General features: G+C 40.3%; 1 protein-coding gene across 4 annotated transcripts in view; it reads left to right on the top strand.

Moving 5' to 3' along the window:
- Positions 1–17687, top strand: part of brwd3 (bromodomain and WD repeat domain containing 3) — a 51345-nt gene that overhangs the window by 11990 nt on the left and 21668 nt on the right. For 2 of the 4 annotated variants that reach the window (XM_036580020.1, XM_036580021.1), the window contains exons 12-32: positions 160–200; positions 407–511; positions 1628–1781; positions 2670–2804; positions 5010–5138; positions 6112–6337; positions 7468–7605; positions 7712–7892; positions 8673–8763; positions 8923–9090; positions 9713–9789; positions 9940–10144; positions 10260–10358; positions 11189–11296; positions 12444–12568; positions 13861–13943; positions 14110–14221; positions 15710–15771; positions 15928–16083; positions 16519–16639; positions 17597–17687. The exon at positions 17597–17687 is cut by the window's right edge and continues 35 nt beyond it. In XM_036580020.1, the coding sequence (XP_036435913.1) occupies positions 160–200; positions 407–511; positions 1628–1781; positions 2670–2804; positions 5010–5138; positions 6112–6337; positions 7468–7605; positions 7712–7892; positions 8673–8763; positions 8923–9090; positions 9713–9789; positions 9940–10144; positions 10260–10358; positions 11189–11296; positions 12444–12568; positions 13861–13943; positions 14110–14221; positions 15710–15771; positions 15928–16083; positions 16519–16639; positions 17597–17687 (2607 nt within the window). The remainder of the gene's footprint in view (positions 1–159; positions 201–406; positions 512–1627; positions 1782–2669; positions 2805–5009; positions 5139–6111; positions 6338–7467; positions 7606–7711; positions 7893–8672; positions 8764–8922; positions 9091–9712; positions 9790–9939; positions 10145–10259; positions 10359–11188; positions 11297–12443; positions 12569–13860; positions 13944–14109; positions 14222–15709; positions 15772–15927; positions 16084–16518; positions 16640–17596) is intronic. The other 2 variants (XM_036580022.1, XM_036580023.1) reach the window with 1 other exon arrangement.

The raw sequence follows: 17687 nt of genomic DNA on the forward strand, positions 1-17687 counted from the left end.
CCTGTCGCTGAGTTTGTCATTAATGTTTAGTTTGGTCTCTACTTTGGTCTTCTACCTTAATTAAGAAAAAAGGGAGAGAACGAGATTTTTACAGGTTTAACATGTTAATTGTTATATTGATATTGACGCTAATTGCACCACTTGCTGTTTGCTTTTCAGGATAAAGTTGTCGCAGTACAGTTTTGCAACAACAGTGACAGGTAAGCTTTCTTTGCTGCCCTCTGTTTGGACTGTTTTCTTGCTGAAGTGTAACTGCCTGGCCTGTCTTGTCAGCTGCCTTTGTAAATGGCAGTGGTATTGTAATTCCCTGTGCGTCTTTGCTTGTACACTATCTCTCTGATTTAGATTTTTTCTGTTTTTGTTTTATGTTTCCGTCACTGATTGGGTGTTTTGGCTATGTTCTCAGTCTGAGATTTGTGAGCGGTAGTCGTGACGGTACAGCTCGAATCTGGCAGTACCAGCAGCAGGAGTGGAAGGGCATCACTCTGGACATGAGCACTAAACTGCCCGGGTAAGACTGAGCCTCTACAAAGACGTGTTTTGGTTATAAATTGATTTACTTTTCAAAGTGGATAAATTCCACTTGCCTACTTCATTGGCCTGGTTAATAAAACAATAAAGATATTTAGCAGAATCCAGCATTTCAATATTGATTGAGGTATTTTCGATAAAATTATTGTACCTAAAAAAAAAAAGTCTGTACACAGTTCAGCACTGGCACCAAAGATGTTGAACAGTTGCTACATTTGAAATACATATAGTAAGTGTTGATAATTATATTGCATGGTAGAATTTTTTTTCATTTATTTCTCATCTATTTGTCAAGAAGTGTGGCCATAAAAAAAACTCTAGTTTCTGCATTAATTGGTAAAGATGTAACTTCACAGTTTCTGAATTAAATTATAAAGACGTAAACAAATTCATTCTGAGTTGTCAGTCAGAATTACTGACAATACTGGTGATAGGAAGCACTTTTATGCCTTTAAAAGATCCCTTACAGGAAGTTATTACATTAATTGTTTTTAGACACGCTGCCTGCTGCCTGAGACATTGTTTTACGATAGTTTTTTTAAACTTGTAGCCTAAAATATGTTTGTTAAAGTACATGCAGACTATTGTAAGGTAAAAAATATATATATTTTTTTTTCTGACTTACAATTTTACCATTATGAACATTACATAAAAAAAAACTTGTTTAGGTTCACTAGTGGATTTGGATAAGTGGCTAAATTTGAGTTGTCGCTATGACACCACTGTGAAGAAACGAGTACAAAATCTGTACGTGTCTTTATAGTGGATCACTTCACATCAGACCCCTCTGAATGACTTTGTTTACATCTTAACAATTGAATAAAGCAGGGATTTTGAAAAAGTTGGTAGAATTCCCCTTTAGTAAACAGTATCAACAGAGCTATAAATCAGCCAGGGTTACCCCAAAACACTAATTTTTGATCTGTAGTCAGTGGCGAAATGTTATCACCCTAAGATAGTTTACATTAAGAGCATAAGTTTACGCTACATAAAACATAAATCATGAGACGTACATAATGAAAATACACTTTTTGACCGTATTCCCTAATTCTGCTAGTCCTGCAACCAAATCTTTTATCTCCATGTATACTTTCAGGAGCACTGCAGCATCAGGGGAGGACAAGTCGACCAAGCTCGTGGTCACCATGGTGGCGTGGGACCACAGTGACCGAACAGTCATCACTGCCGTGTCCAACCTTCTCCTCAAAGTTTGGGACTCCACAAATGGCCAGCTACTGCACGTGCTCTCGGTGTGTGTTTGTGTAAACACAAAAATTGACCACATGTTCTTACTTAGCAATTATTGCCAGGTCAGCCAAGCTGGCAAAAATCTAATTAATCATAATGATAAATGCAGCATGCAGCTGTATATAAAAAATATGTAAATGTATTCATTTAGTGTGTATATGGCCAGCAACAGCTCACAATTGTACCTACAAAAAGAACACATTTCTGTTCCTTTTGTGTTTTTTGTCTTTACTTGCATTACAAGTGTTTGCTAAATAGACTAGGGCCCAATCCCTTTTCTTATTTTTACCCCTACCCCTTGTTTTCGAGGGTCACCTTGTCCCCTGGATCTGAGTTACAAGGAGTAGTGGTTGAAATCTTCCCTCTGAAATGGGACCCTCAAATAAAAAGAGCATCATTTCATTAACAGCTACAAGTGCTGCTCTGTAGGCGACCCTGCCAGTCTGCAGTGACAGCAGAGGAGGGTAAAGTTCAGCTCCTCACTGCTGGACTTTAGTTACATTTAGGGCATCATATGATCTTCAAAGAGGGGGGCAATTATTTATTATCGCCCACTCCTAATTCTTCAGTGATATGAAGCTGACGTCAGATATTTGCCAGCTTTCCCATTCAACCTATATTGGTGCAGCAGTTCTGATGCCTGAGGTACCAGAACTGCTGCACCATTTAAGGTTGAACGGGAAAGTTAGCTACCTAGCTACCAAGACATCAGCACTACTAGCAATTTTTAAAGCCCGTTACGAAGAAAAGGAGTATAATACATTGAAATGACATGGAGGGATAAGCGCTAAGTGGTAGGGGCAAGGGGTGAAATGGGATTGGGCCTTGGTCTCGATAGTTTTATGCTCTCTCTGGCTCTTCTGTGAACATGCATTTCTGATTGACTGTAGGGTCATGATGATGAAGTGTTTGTGCTGGAGGCCCACCCTTTTGACTGGAGGATAATGCTGTCAGCTGGTCATGATGGAAACATTTACATCTGGGACATCAGCAAAGGGACAAAGATACGAAACTTCTTCAACATGGTGAGCAGGAAACTGTTTGATGTTTGACTGTAATCACTGCTAAAGCCTGATCAGTATACTGTTAAGCCAGTAATACATTTAAACAGATTTATTCGCATGGGTGTGAATCCTGATGTTAAATCTCTGGTAATATCATTTTAAGTGTTATGTAAAAGCCAGAAATGCACCAATCATAAATTTTCAAACATTAGTTTTTTTTCCTTGAAGCTCGCACTAAGTGGGCCAAATAAACCCATAAAAACTATTAGCACATTTCCAGTGATTTCTGTCAGCGAAACTTTAAATACAAAAAACAATATTTGCTTCTCGATGGGCTAAACTGGCATTTCTAGTTCTTAAATAGCCTGTTTAAATAATATGAATCTAATACAATGCTTGTTTGAAAGTAAGAGGCGACTAGATATTTAGCATAGTGAGTCACGCATAATTATGCTACACCGGTTTGGTGCAGGTGTAGCAGCAGCAGTCTCATACACCGTTGCATGATTGATGCTTGATTAACTGCCCAAATTAACTCTGATTTAGAAGTCAGACAAACAGATGGATTTCTGTCAGAAACTTTGGTCATTTCTCTTGCAGCTTGATGAGATTTCACAAACCGATTTCTCAGTCACCCAGAATACACACATACATTATCACAACCACTGTCCCAACACAGGTGAACACACATAGAGTAAAAACAAGCTGTTAGCTGTAACCAAGATTGGAATTGCATTAAAAGGGTGTTTTTTTTGTTGTCTGTCTTTCTAAAATAGGCTGTAGAGAGACCGTAGTGTCCTACCCATGCATGTAACCGTCTGGTTTGATTTTCTTTGACCAGTGCGGCACAAGGTAGCAAAGCTGCTGTAGCAGTTTTTCGTTTTTGCTCAGTACTTGGATGAGCAGCATGTTGTTTTGAATGAAACACCTTTTGCAAAGTATTAATGGACAGAGCTGTCTGTAGTAGAGGTCGACAACCCAAATGTGTGGAAGAGCCATTTTGTCCTTTCAACAAAAATCAAACCACCTTGGGATCCACAACATTTTATGTCCATTTTACCATCTTACCTGTCAATATGTCTCAGTATGTGCTAATGTCCTAGTATAGACTAATATAATGTAAACAAAACACAGACTTACTTTGCTCTGCTTTAAGCTTCAGCTCATCTGTAGCTGCTTTTCTCGCATCTCCAGCAGGAAACTTTCCCTCAAAAGTAGAACAGTTTCTTGTAAATTTCAACGTTTGACTTTTTACGAGGCTGAAGTCGCTTCTCATTCGCCAGCTATTCGTTAAAATTTTCCCGTTCCCATTCCCTTTAAATGGTGCCTGAGGTGCCTGTTTGACAGTTTCTCAGTGCAGATTAAACATATCAGGAAACCAGCTGAGCGCTTAAGTCCTTTTATCTCCAAATTATCGTTGTTCGTCTGAAATCTTTCTCTTTGCCTTTTCGTTAGCTACTAGCCAGGCGAGACTTTTGTCTGAGCTGCTAAGACCAACAGTCTTCACGCCAACCTTCAAGGTTAAACAGTGTTAGAACGATCAGCAGAGCTTTATTTATCAGCAGGATTATTTTATTTTTACCTACAAATCTAATTCTGCTGTGGAGCCAAAACAGGGCAGTGAAAGAGCCGCATTTTGCCGAGCCTTGATCTGTAGGGACTGAGTTTCATGTGCATTGTGAAGGCAAGTTTAATTATATAGCACCTATCATACACTGTCGTTCAAAGTGCTTTACAAATGAGAAAATAGTCATTTAAAAAGTAAAGAAGAACAAATTAAAAACATTATTAAAACAATAGATTTAAAAGAGAAAATCAGTAAATTAAAGATCAGATTAAATTAGGATAAGCTACAAATGCTAACATTGCTTAAACTGAGCTGAAAGCTGCTCAAATAGGAACGTTTTCAGTCTGGATTTGCTGCTGTTTAGTCTTTACCTTCGGCAGGACTAACTGACTAGTTCCTGATGATCTGAGGGTTCTGCTCGGATCATATCGCTGCAACATGTGAAATAAATATGCTGGTCCAGCACAAGCATGTTTATTGTGTGAGTACCCATGTCACAGTATGTCAGTCAGACTGAGGGTTTTTGTACAGTGTGGGTATATAGATCGCAGGCTTTGGCTGTACACAATGGGCAAATTTCAGTGCGAGCCACCAAAACACAAGATTTCCAAAATCGTACAGTGTAAGTCAGGTTAATGTGTTACTGTTCTCTCTTTCAGATTGAAGGCCAGGGCCACGGGGCAGTGTTTGACTGTAAGTTTTCTACTGATGGTCAACACTTTGCCTGCACTGACTCTCACGGACATCTACTCATATTTGGCTTTGGTTGCAGCCAACCCTACGAGAAGGTGAGTGAGTGAGAGTGATGAATAGTAGTTATTGAAGCCGTTATTAAAAGAGCCAGTATAGCAGAAGGCAGTAGGGCTTAGTTCTATAATCGAGTTATCTATAGATCATTATTTGAACGATCAACTACTGCAACTGCCTTCTTTGGTTCCTCTGCTTTTGCTTCCACCATCATTCAGAGTTCAAAGAGGCAGTGTTTTCCAAACCTGTGCTACACTTTTGTGCCCCCTCACCCCGAAATATACTGACAGCCACCCAAATATATTTTGTCCCATTTTACCAATTTCCAAGCTATTTATATTGTTATGAATAAACAAGGGTGCGCTTCATGCGACTTGAGGCAAAGTATAAGATACTCATGTTTCAGAAAACTTTGATAATAACAATACGAGACAATATATAACTTATTTCTTTTTATTCTAAACCAGACAGGCCTTCTTTAATTAACCAATTAGATTTTTAAAAAATGAGATGAGTTTGGATTTTTGCATATTAGATTATTAGAGAGCCACCCTTCTCTTATGATGCAGTGAAACAGGGAAAGCTGTATCACTATGTTTCTTTTTGGGTATTGCAATCTGTCAGAATAACAGTGTTAGTCATAGAACACTAAAGCACCCCCCCCCCTTTTCTTTAGGTAAACAACACAATGAAATACTTCTTTTGTGCCTCTTTTAAAGCATGTTCAACATTGATCAGGAATCAATCAAGACTGATTGATTCTGTTAGAAACAACTGAGTATTAAATCTTAAATAAAATACACTGAACACACAAATGTGACCAGAGAAACTAGACAGTTAAACCAGTGCACCTTTTATGTTCTCAGCACATTTATTAAAAGCTAATTTTCATTTTTGAATATTATTATTGATCATAGTTAATTCTGACATCTGAAATTGGTGCCGTCCACCATCTACTGATCCATTTATTGTTACACTCCTTCGACCAAATTGTCATTTGCTGTGTCGTTCTAGATTCCAGACCAGATGTTCTTCCATACGGATTTCCGGCCGTTGATCCGGGACTCCAATAACTACGTTTTGGATGAGCAGACGCAGCAGGCGCCTCACCTCATGCCCCCACCGTTCCTGGTGGACGTGGACGGAAACCCTCACCCCCCGCGCTTCCAGCGCCTGGTGCCTGGCAGAGAGAACTGCAAGGAGGAGCAGCTGGTGCCTCAGCTTGGCTACATGGCTAACGGTACAGTTAGAGAATGACTTTAACCCCCTATGAGTCGTATTTATGATTTTTGTTGTGGTGAATATTTAAAAAATGTCTAAATAATTGCATAGTTATGTACTGAACACATTTACATTTGGTTTGCATACTGTATCAGTAGGTTTAAGTCAGCTCAGTAAGCTAATTTGTAAAATTGAAGCATTAAAACTTATTTCTGCTGATAACTGCTACTGCTAAAGGTTCACAGTACAGTCAGTAGGTGCACTGTTTATGTAGCTTCAAGCAGCTGCGCCTCATGGCTATCAGTGAATGGTACCCAGCCAGTTTCACTTTCAGATAAGCTACGTGGCTGATTACAAACAACACACAGCTGGCTTTGTTCAGATCCCCTGTAACTGCTGCTTAGCTGGCAACAATAATCTACACTCTTAAAGATATTCTTTAAGGGTTCTTTAGTAAAGATGGTGGTTCTGAGTAGAACCGTGAGCACTCTTAGAACCCTTTGAATGATTAAAGGGTTCTTTGTATTGTGAAGTGGTTCTTCAGATTGATGGAGAATGTGTTGTATATGGTTGTATATAGAACCTGTTTGAAAAGGGTCCTATATAGCACCAGAAAGGGTTCTGCTGTTGTTATGATGTCACAGTAAGAGAACCCTTTTTGATGCTATAAAGAACCGATTTTCTACATTAAATTTTCTACATTAAACATAACGCATTCTTCATCATTCTGAAGAACGTTTCAACATGCAGAGAACCCTTTAATCATGCGAAGGGCTCTAAGTGTTTATGGTTCTATACAGAACCATTTTCTTTACTAAAGAACCCTTGAAGAACCATCCTTTTTTAAGTGTGTAGCCAAAGACCAGTAAGCATATTCAACGGCAGTTGCTGTGTTTAGCTGTGACATGTGGAAGAAATTTCATATGTAGTATTTATAGCTGCCTTTATTATTGTATAAGTTATATTCAGTAAGTTATACTGGTAGGCAATTTGTTGTATGCCTACTTATTTTTTTGTTTATTAATTTATTTATTTATTATTTTTCAGCACATCGCTATTATGCACCTAACAAATACTGTCAGTTTAAGTTCAGTGTGCTGTTCATAGTGACATTTCAGACCAATGAAACTCCATTTATCTCTCACTTAGGTGATGGCGAGGTGGTTGAGCAGGTGATTGGCCAGCAGACGGCGGATGAAGGTCAGGAAGAAAGCCCATTGGACAGTCTGATCAGACAGCTCCAGTACCAGCAGGACGAGAGAATGAACTCAGGAAACCAGCAAGCAGGTGCCCCTTTAGTCTTTAGCTCCTTTCATTCAATGTCGCCAGCATTTACGCTTCTGCAAGAAAAACTGGTTTATATAAATTTTATATAAACTTTGTGGTTCGTCAGGTGGTGAAGCAGCAGGCGGCCCTCTGTCGCCACCCAACGTCGGCCTGCGTAGAAGCGGGCAGGTGGAGGGGGTCCGCCAAATGCACAACAATGCCCCCCGCAGTCAGATGGCTACGGAGAGAGATCTGCTGGCGTGGAGCCGCCGTGTGGTGGTTAACGAGATTCCGTCAGGAGTGTTCAGGTACTTTATACGAGACTTCAACGGTGCCTTTCAAACGGAAATTCCATTGATTTTTCTTCACAGGAGTTTGATGCGAAAAGGTCCGTTGTGTTTTTTGCAGTGGACATGATAGTAACCAGATGTCTACAGCATAAATGTAGCCATTTTATTTGCTATTCAAAACAACCAGTTAACCTTCATGCCTTCTAGGTTTTAAAATGTAATGCTAATAAAGGTAAAACGTGGCAAATACGAAAAGAAGTTTACTATTGTCCTACAGTGACATCCTACAGTTCAAGAGACTCAGGGACTGCAACTGCCTACGCTCAGAGACTTTGAGCTGGCACAGTTGTCACTGAAGGTCCAGCTTTGTTTTGATCTGATTGGTCAGCACAGAAAAACTCTCAGGATGTGGGTCACTTGACCTTTCTGAGTTGGAACGTTTCAGCCTGGAGTTCTCAGCACAAAAGACGACTCGCCCAGCAGTCTTTCCTATTGACAACAATTGGGGGCCACTTGGATCTCAAAAGACATCTACAGTGTTAATGGTTCAGTTTCAATTAATTTTATTAATGTTTTATTTAAAATTTATTGAATTATTGTTCAATTAATTGAACAATAGTTGATAGATTGATGAGCTATAGAAATAATGCCCTGCTTGAGAAAACAGAAATTTGCCTCCAGTAGCTCTTTTAAGCTGCTTTAGTAATTGTTAAGGACAGTTGTAAGTCTTTTTTGTGTTACAAGGGAATTTAGCGAATTAATAAGCATTTGTGTTTATATTTTTGTGTGTTTGTTAAGGATTATGGAGGAGAGTCGAGTGGCCAAAGGGGAATTGGAGCGTTTTCTGTACAACACTGAGAAGAAGAAAAAACCTGTCAATACTACTCGAGTATGTTTCTTTCTTTCTTTCTTTCTTTCTTTCTTTTCTTTTCTTTTCTTTCTTTCATTTACACCCTTAATCTGGGTGTATGGGGAGACTCTGCCCATTCTTACGTCCGTATTTGATTTCATTTGTTATTTCGTTCTTTTTGTGCCTGTCTCTCTGTAGGCTGAGCCAATTGGCGTCTCTCTCCGCTCTCTGCGGAGACCTTCGAGGAAACAGCAGCAGAAGAGACATTCGTATCACACGCGGTCGGCCCGCGAGAGGAGGAGGAGCACACACATGCCTTCACACTCGGGGGAAGACAGCCTTGGAGAATCAGACAGCGAAGCAGAGGTACAAGACGCAAATAAAATGAATAAAAAACCTAATTTAGGAATTTGGTGCATCAGTTATGGGATTGTGGCATAACCAGCAAGCTGATTGACTTGAGCGTTCTGTAGTTTCCCATTCATATTTCAACCAGCGATCTGTATTGTAGATATGTATACACACACACGTGGATACTGAAAAATGGCGAAGAAAAAAAAAAAAAGGTTTTGTTCGAACAACAGCGATATCGATTTGGAGATACAAGGTTCTGTTCTAACAACAGATATATGTGTGTGTGTGTATGTGTGTGTGTGTGTGTGTATGTATATATATATATATGTATGTATATGTATATGTCTGTGTGTGTGTTATATATATATATATATATATATATGTATATATATATATATATATATATATATATATATATATATATATATACTCATTTATAAAGTCCATTGACTTACATTAAAAGTAAAGCAGGTTTTCTTCTTCACCTGTACAGTTACCATTTTGGAGATGTGAGGTTTTCTTCCAACAACATTTTTTCATTTTATCAGGCATACTTGCTGTACAGTGTAGTTTAGTTTCACCTATTGTGTCAGGAAAAATATCTTTATTGTTTTTTGTGTCTTTGTTTGAAAAGCAGGAGGAAGATCAGGCGGAGAACAGTGACGTCTCATCTGAAAGCGAGGATCAGTGGGAGAACGCCAGCAGCTCCAGGTCCGCCCACCAGCTGATGTCTCACTCACGATGTCATGACATTTATCATTTCATCCACTTACATCTCCTCCCAATATCTGACATCAAACCTGATACACACTGACATTAAAATCAACATTCTTTGATTTCATCTTTTTCTCTTGTTTCCAGTGACTCCTCCAGCGAGTATTCTGACTGGACGGCGGACGCTGGAATCAACCTCCAGCCTCCTAAACGGCCAATCAGAAGGCCGGCTCGTGTTGCCCAAAGCAGCAGCTCAGAGGATGAAGGGGAGGGGCAGGGAGAGGGAGAGGAGCGGAAGAAGAAGGAGGAGGAGGAGAAGAAAAAGAAGAAACCCAAACAAACTAAACAAAAAGTGAGTTACTTCTGTTCATCTATCTGTTTATCAGATTTCACGTTCATTCATCTAGTCGGTTTATTTGACCTGCTCAGTTCTTTTGTACATGTTTATTCAATTTGTGTGTGTGTAGAACGTTCCTGCTGGTCAGCTTGAGGAGTGGCATCCCCCGTCCTGGATCATGGAGACAGTTCCCAGACGATCTCCTTTCCTACCTCAGATGGGGGACGAGGTAACATACAGCAGTCAAATGCACACCGTGCTAAGGGTGGGCAATGTGACGATATTCATTTAATTGTGACAAATTACATCACAATATGCCACAATACTCTTTTCTCAGCATATCTTCGATATCATCACTTAAAGAACACTGACCAAACAAGAGAGCAAACCTAGTCCGGTTTAATTGGATGCTAAAATGCTGAATTCAGTTGAATCATTCATCAGAACCATTAGCCAACTGTGTTTGCACACAGAGGATTTAGACCTCTGCATTTAACCCATCCATGCAGTGAAACACCCACATACATGCACACTAGTGACCACACACACTAGGGGGCAGTGAGCACGCTTGCCCGGAGCGGTGGGCAGCCCTATCTACGGCGCCCGGGGAGCAGTTGGGCGTTAGGTGCCTTGCTCAAGGGCACTTCAGTAACGTACCGTCGGCCTTCTGGTCACAAGGCTGGTTCCCTAATCTCCAGCCCATGACTGCCACTGAATAACAATCACTGTACTCATAGATTTTGGTAGTGTTTTTTTTGTTTAATGTGGGCATTGCTGGTACATTCTGTCTGTTCCAACTTATCAAGAACAACAGAATATTGTAGTAAGTATCGCATATCTTAATATTGTATTTTTGCCATTTCACCCACAATATACATACGTTAATGTGCACAGAAGCTACAGGTTATTATACAATGCTAATTATGCACCACTAATTATTATTGTACACACAGACAGGTTTGTCTGTACTTTTGTTCATGTTTATAGATAGTAACATCATAAGAGCATTGTAATTAGTTCTCTCTCTTTCCCTCTTCCTTTCTCTCTCCCCCTGTGTAGCTGATATATTTCCGGCAGGGTCACCAGGCGTATGTGCGTGCAGTGCGTCGTGCCAAAGCCTACAGTATCAATCCTCAGAAACAGCCCTGGAATAGACTGGACCTCAGGGTATAACACACACACACACAGACACACATCATATGGTTTTTTTTTTTTTATCTTCATATTGCTGCCAGCATATGTGAAATATTGAGGAAAACAAAGTACTTTTTGTCTCCTATCTAATATTTAAATGTACACTGTATGGACGAAAGTATTGGGACACCTACACAGGAGCTTTTATGACTCCCATTCTAAATCCAGAGGCATTAATATGGAGTTGGTCCCCCTTTGCCGCTATAACAGCTTCCACTCTTCTGGGAAGCTTTCCACAAGATTCTGTAGAGTGTCTGTGGGAATTTGTCCATTCATCCAGGAGAGCATTTGTGAGGTCAGACACTGACGTTGGACAAGAGGGCCTGGCTCACAGTCTCCGTTCTAGTTCATCCCAAAGGTGTTGGATGGGGTTGGGGTCAGGGCTCTCCTTGATTTGTGTGACTTTTAAGCTCTATGCTCCTCAGCACTCGGAGACCCACTCTGTAACTTTACGTGGTCTGACACTTCATGGCTGAGTTGCTGTGATTCTGAAACGCTTCCACTTTTCAATAATATCACTCACAGTTGATAATTGAAAATCTAGGGGGGAAGAAATTCAGCGAACTGACTTGTTGCAGCAGTGGCATCCTATTACAGCACGACGCTGGAATTCAGTGACCTCTTTAGAACAAACTTCTTTCACTAATGTGTGTAAAGGCAGGCTGCATGGCTAGGTGCTTGACTTTAAACACCTGTGGCAATGAGACTGAATCCAATGTTTCAATGCTTTTGTCCATATAGTGAACATTGTACAAGTTATTGTGTATAAAATAGCAGAAAATGACAGATTATTCCATACGTTTGAATGGTATTGTGTAGGCACTGTTTATCTGATGGTCTTGCAGGTGGTTGTTAGAAGCCCCAATTTCTGTAGCTTTTAATCACTTTTTGAACTCTTCTTTAGGCAGTTATTTTATATGGATTATTTTATGTCTGATCTCCTCAGAAATATATAGAAAATGAATAGCTTGTAATTAAATGAAGGATGGTCTTTGACACAGTACTGCGTATATGTGCATATGAACTTTGTCTTGCTCTAAAGTGATGTACTGTACAGAATGCTTGTGCGACTGACGTGTGTGTGTGTGTGTGTGTGTGTGTGTGTGTATATATGTTGCAGGATCAAGAGTGTGTGAAGGTGGTGGGTATAAAGTATGAGGTGGGTCCTCCCACTCTCTGCTGCCTCAAACTGGCCTTCCTGGACCCGCTCTCAGGGAAGATGACCAGCGAGTCCTTCAGCTTGAAGTATGAACACACAGCGCTGCACAATACAGTCAAAATACTGTTGCCTGTTTCACTGTCATCGGTTTTAAGTCCTTGTGCCCTTGGCCTCGCCGTTTCACCTCAGGGCAGTCGCTGACTCCACTTTAAGGGCCGTTCCATTACTGTATTATGTCCAATGAAGTGTGTTAGATGAGCCATCTGATGCAATCCCGGAAAAATGGTGGACAAACCTGTTTATAAACCATAGCAGTTAAATACTTTAAATGCTTAATATTTCAAAACAATAACAGTCAACCTACTGGGCTTTACTCCATTTCTTATGCTGCATTTACACGTTGACTTTGAAAACATTGTTCCGTGCCTCAGAGCGGTATGGTACCGGCACAAAGCCACACAAACATTGGCATGGTGACAGAGCTATGGACAAAAATGGGTGATTATCAGAGGAGAGTTCTGTCATTTGTGTATTGTTTATTTAACGTTTTTTTATGTAATAAGTTGGCCTGGATTTCAACAGTGAGTTGTTTTGCATCCTTGGCTCCCAAAAAAATCATCCAGTTTATTTTCCTTCACCTGTCTAGCGCCAATGTGTAAACACAGCAATACTGACTGCTGATATTTCATCACTGAGCTACACTGCCGCCAACAACAAAAAGAAAGACTCTGCACAATGTTTCTACACTAAAGTTTGTGGCCAGACAAACCCGTTATTTATTAGCTTTATGTATGCTGCGTTCAGAATTCTCGAAAAAAAAGACTGCATTGGAAAGTTTGCATGGGTAGTTGATATGCTCACTGAGGCTAACCTGGCAAGCGTGAGTGTTTCCACTTCCACCACGAGTGGCCACTTGTATGACGTAGTTGTGACGCACATCCAGATAATCCAGAAAATGAGCCAAAGTGTTGCTCTAGCATTGCGATTATATTGGTAGATCTTGCAATCGGGATACTTATTACATTGCATTATGAACACATTGATGAATCAGTAATGCGATGTGGTTGAAGATCTGCCTACCTTATTGTAACCAAAATAACTTGCTTTTGTTGGATTGCATGAATTTCATGGTTTCTCAGAACAACTACAGAAGCTCACCTAGAGCTGTGATTGGTCAGGATGTTCACTGTAACACTTACTGTAGTTGGTTAGACGCTTTTATGTTATTACTGCGATGCTACTGAAGGGAAATTCCAGCAATTAAAAAAAAAAATATCTATGTAATTAAATTGTTAAGATGTTAGCAAAGTCATCACTGACTAATGTAAAAATCAGTGGAGTTCCTCTTTGATGATGGGATTTTCTGTCTTTTATGTAGGTATCATGATATGCCTGATGTCATAGATTTTCTGGTGCTACAGCAGTTTTACAACGAGGCCAAAGAACGCAACTGGCAAACTGGTAAGAGAAGGAGAAGTGTGACTTTTTTGTTGTTACTTCTTTTTATTTCTTGTTTTATTACTGTTTTATTACTGTGTGCATAAGAAAACGGAATTTTTCCATGTCAGACTTTTGCGGCTTTGTTGTACAGCTGCCCACCAAACTGTCTGTCTGTGTCTGTGTGTAGGGCAGCGTTTCAGGAGTATTATAGACGATGCCTGGTGGTTTGGATCAGTGGAGAATCAGCAGCCGTACCAGCCAGAATACCCAGACAGCCTTTTCCAGTGCTACACTGTCAGGTACACTTTATCATTGGCCGTGTTTACATGCAAAGATTTTTGTCAGTCTGATTGAGTACATTCCGATTATGGATTAAGACTGAGATGTTTATATTTCACTCTACTCAACAATCTGATGGAAGATTTGTGTACATGCTCACTACGAGTAATCCAAATCAAAATTACACTCATGCATAGAGAACCACTTAGTGTAGATGTCACCATGACAACCAGCATCACGTGAGTCCAGTTAGAGTGAGACAAGCAGCGGTGTGTTACCCAAGTACTTCACATGTACTTATTAAAGAAGGCCGACATTGTGTTCTGAGACACATAAGCTGGACGTCCGTCCCACCGCCGTCTTTTAAATATCAGAGCATAAATTTCGTCTCCTCTGCAGACCAGTTTCTGCTCCGCCATGTTGAACGGTATAAACTTTCGCTATGATGCGATGAACATGATCAGAACATACTTAAACTTTACGATTTAGTGAATTATTTACAGGATTACCCACCTCGTTCAATCGGATAGAAACTGTATTCCAAATGGCCTCAATCGGACAGGTATATTCTGAGTGAGGTGTTTGAGCTATTAGTCAGATTATTAATGGATTATCGGGCTGTGTGTAAATGTGGTTAATCAGTCATGAACCATTTGTTAAAACACTGAACTAATACTTGGGTAGCTGGTGATTGTGATGTGGCAGTGGAAAAATAAATTGATCCAGACAGTCTAGTCAGAAATTTACAAGAGGAAAATAGTTCTGTTAGACAGTAGCCACGTTTACATTCTGCCTGATAATCAATTAATAATCTGACTAATTGCTCAGTAGGAATAGAATACATCCATGTACACATCTCAGTCAGAATACTAGACTAGTCTGATTGAGGCCTTTCTGAAAACAGTTTCTATCCGACTGAACGAGGTGGGTAATCCTGTAAATAATCCATTAAATAGAAGAATAATATCCATGTAAACGCCTGTATCTGATTACATTCCCAGTTGGAAAGTTTAAGTCTGTTCTGATCATGTTCGTCGCGTCATAGAGAACGTTTATACCGTTCAACATGGCAGAGCAGAAACTGGTCTGCAGAGGAGACGAAGTTTATGCTCTGATCTTTAAAAGACGGCGGTGGGACGGATGTCCAGCTCATGTGCCTCAGAACACGACGTCTTCCTCTCGGCCTTCTTTAATAAGGACATGTGAAGGACGTTTTCCTGAGTCTGACATCATTTTAAAGTCATTAAAAACACAAGCGCTGCTCACTGCTGCTTGTCTCACTCTGACTGGACACGTGATGCTCGTTGTCATGGTAACGCCTACACTAAGTGGTTCTCTATGTGTGCGCGTAGTTTTGGATCTGATGCCGTTTCACTAGCTACCTTGCTTGTAGTTTTGATTGTACTAGAGGAATTTGAGTTTGGGTTGTAGAGCAGGCATACCATCATTGGCAGTCCAGCTCCAAAAGTTTAACAGGTTGTGCATGTGCATGTTAATTTTTCCTTCAGGTGGGATAACGGAGAAAGAGAAAAAATGAGCCCATGGGACATGGAACCCATTCCAGATGAAGGCAAGTTTTGATATATGTGCGTGCGTGCGTGTGCGTGTGCGAGCGAGAGTGAGCTAAATGGGGGAAAAAAAAGATGGCTACAAGTTTGCATGAAACATGTTTCCTCAAACCAGCCAGTCAGCCGCTGTTATTGTTTGATTGATTGTCTTTCTTCAGCTCCAGTCCCGGATGAGGTTGGAGACAGTGTCCCGGTAACGGAGGAGGAGCTTCAGGCACTGCTTTATCAACCACAGGATGGAGAGTGGGGCGCGCACACACGCGATGAAGAGTGTGAGAGAGTCATCACTGCTATAGACCAGCTCCTCGCTCTGGGTACGACACACACACACACCCATACACCAACGTTTTAGCTGGGGTTGCACCAATAAAGACATACTGGTATCGGCGCAGATACTGGGAGGATAAGTAATAGAGGATACATTGTGTATCCAACAACAAAGGAAGCCCTGTGCCTCTTTTATAAAGTGATAGAAAACACACTAGCATGAAGAAACCTCCAGGTCTGCACGCTGGAGTTGATAATGATTTTACTCTTGCTTACGGGTTGCTTAACTTCTCTGGTGGCAGGTTTAACTCGCCACCCCTCATGTTTGTGTGGCAAATAATAACGTAGTACTTCTCTCAGCATGTTGTCCCACATTCACTCAGTCAAGGAAGTTTTATACAGATTTTATACACCTTATTTGCTTAAAAGTTTAGTGAAGAGACTGTGTCCAACAAGATGTTCTTGTGCATGTTTGTGTTTAGACATAGCAAAGGCGTTCTCCTGTCCTGTGGATCTGAGGGACTACCCTTTGTACTGTACTGTGGTGGCTTATCCTACTGACCTCAGCACCATCAGACTGAGACTGGTACACCGATTCTACAGGTACAAGCACTCAGCTCACTTCTGTCTGCAGTTATGTAGATACAGATACTTAACGCAGACACAGTTACTTAACTCTTATCCTCATAAAAGGGGGGGTTGATCTTACATGCATTGCAGTTCTCTCCTGAAAAATTCTGAACTGATTCACAAAACATCATAATCAGCTTTTTACACAGGCTCTGCATTTCCCTACTGTAAGAAACTGAAACATGGCCAGAGATTTTATAAAGTAGGGTACTTTGGCACAGCTTGGCTTGGAGCAGGAAAAAAGCAGAATCTCTCAAATTGTAAACTGATTTTTGTGTAAAATAAAAGCCCTAAAACCATAGTAAACATGACCCTGTGTTAAAAATGTAGCTTTATTTATCTACAGAAGAGATGCTAACAGATATAATGTAATGCTGAAGCGTACAAAAATAAAAATATGCCGGGGGTTCAGAGAGAGCAACATAGTAGGAGCAAAACCAGCATTTACTGTACAGCTTAGGTGTCCTGATGGTTCAGATAAGTTGTAAAATTATCAAAATGTAGTGCTCTTTGGTTTTCCACAGTCATAAAGTGGAACTCCACTATTACACTCGACTATTCCAATGGCAAGCAAATATTTTTATTTATTGGTAAAACTGCGCTGTTAGCCAGAAGTTGCTTTTGTTTCATTTAAAGATCAAGAGGTGATATAGTTGTTAAAATATATGTTGAGCTGCTCAGTATTATGGTGTTTAATATATGATTTTCATGAAAGATTTTAATAAAATTACTGTATAAAAAAGCGTAGAAGTTAAATATGTTAAATATGGTAGATAGAATCCTGAGGTACCTGGAGATTCACACCCCTAGTTGCCATGTTGGTAAAAATCTCCAGTATATGAGATTTTGTCCTCATATCACTGCAGACATGCTTCAGCCTGTTCCCTGTGGTTGCCATGTTGCTAAAGCATGTGAAAATCCCCTCTGCAGGAGGATCTCTGCGCTGATGTGGGAAGTGAGGTATATCGAGCACAATGCACGAACATTTAATGAGCCGCAGAGCCCCATCGTCACGGCAGCC

Source organism: Colossoma macropomum, unplaced genomic scaffold (genome assembly GCF_904425465.1).
Source record: "Colossoma macropomum unplaced genomic scaffold, Colossoma_macropomum, whole genome shotgun sequence".
In the NCBI taxonomy this organism is placed as follows: Eukaryota; Metazoa; Chordata; class Actinopteri; order Characiformes; family Serrasalmidae; genus Colossoma; species Colossoma macropomum.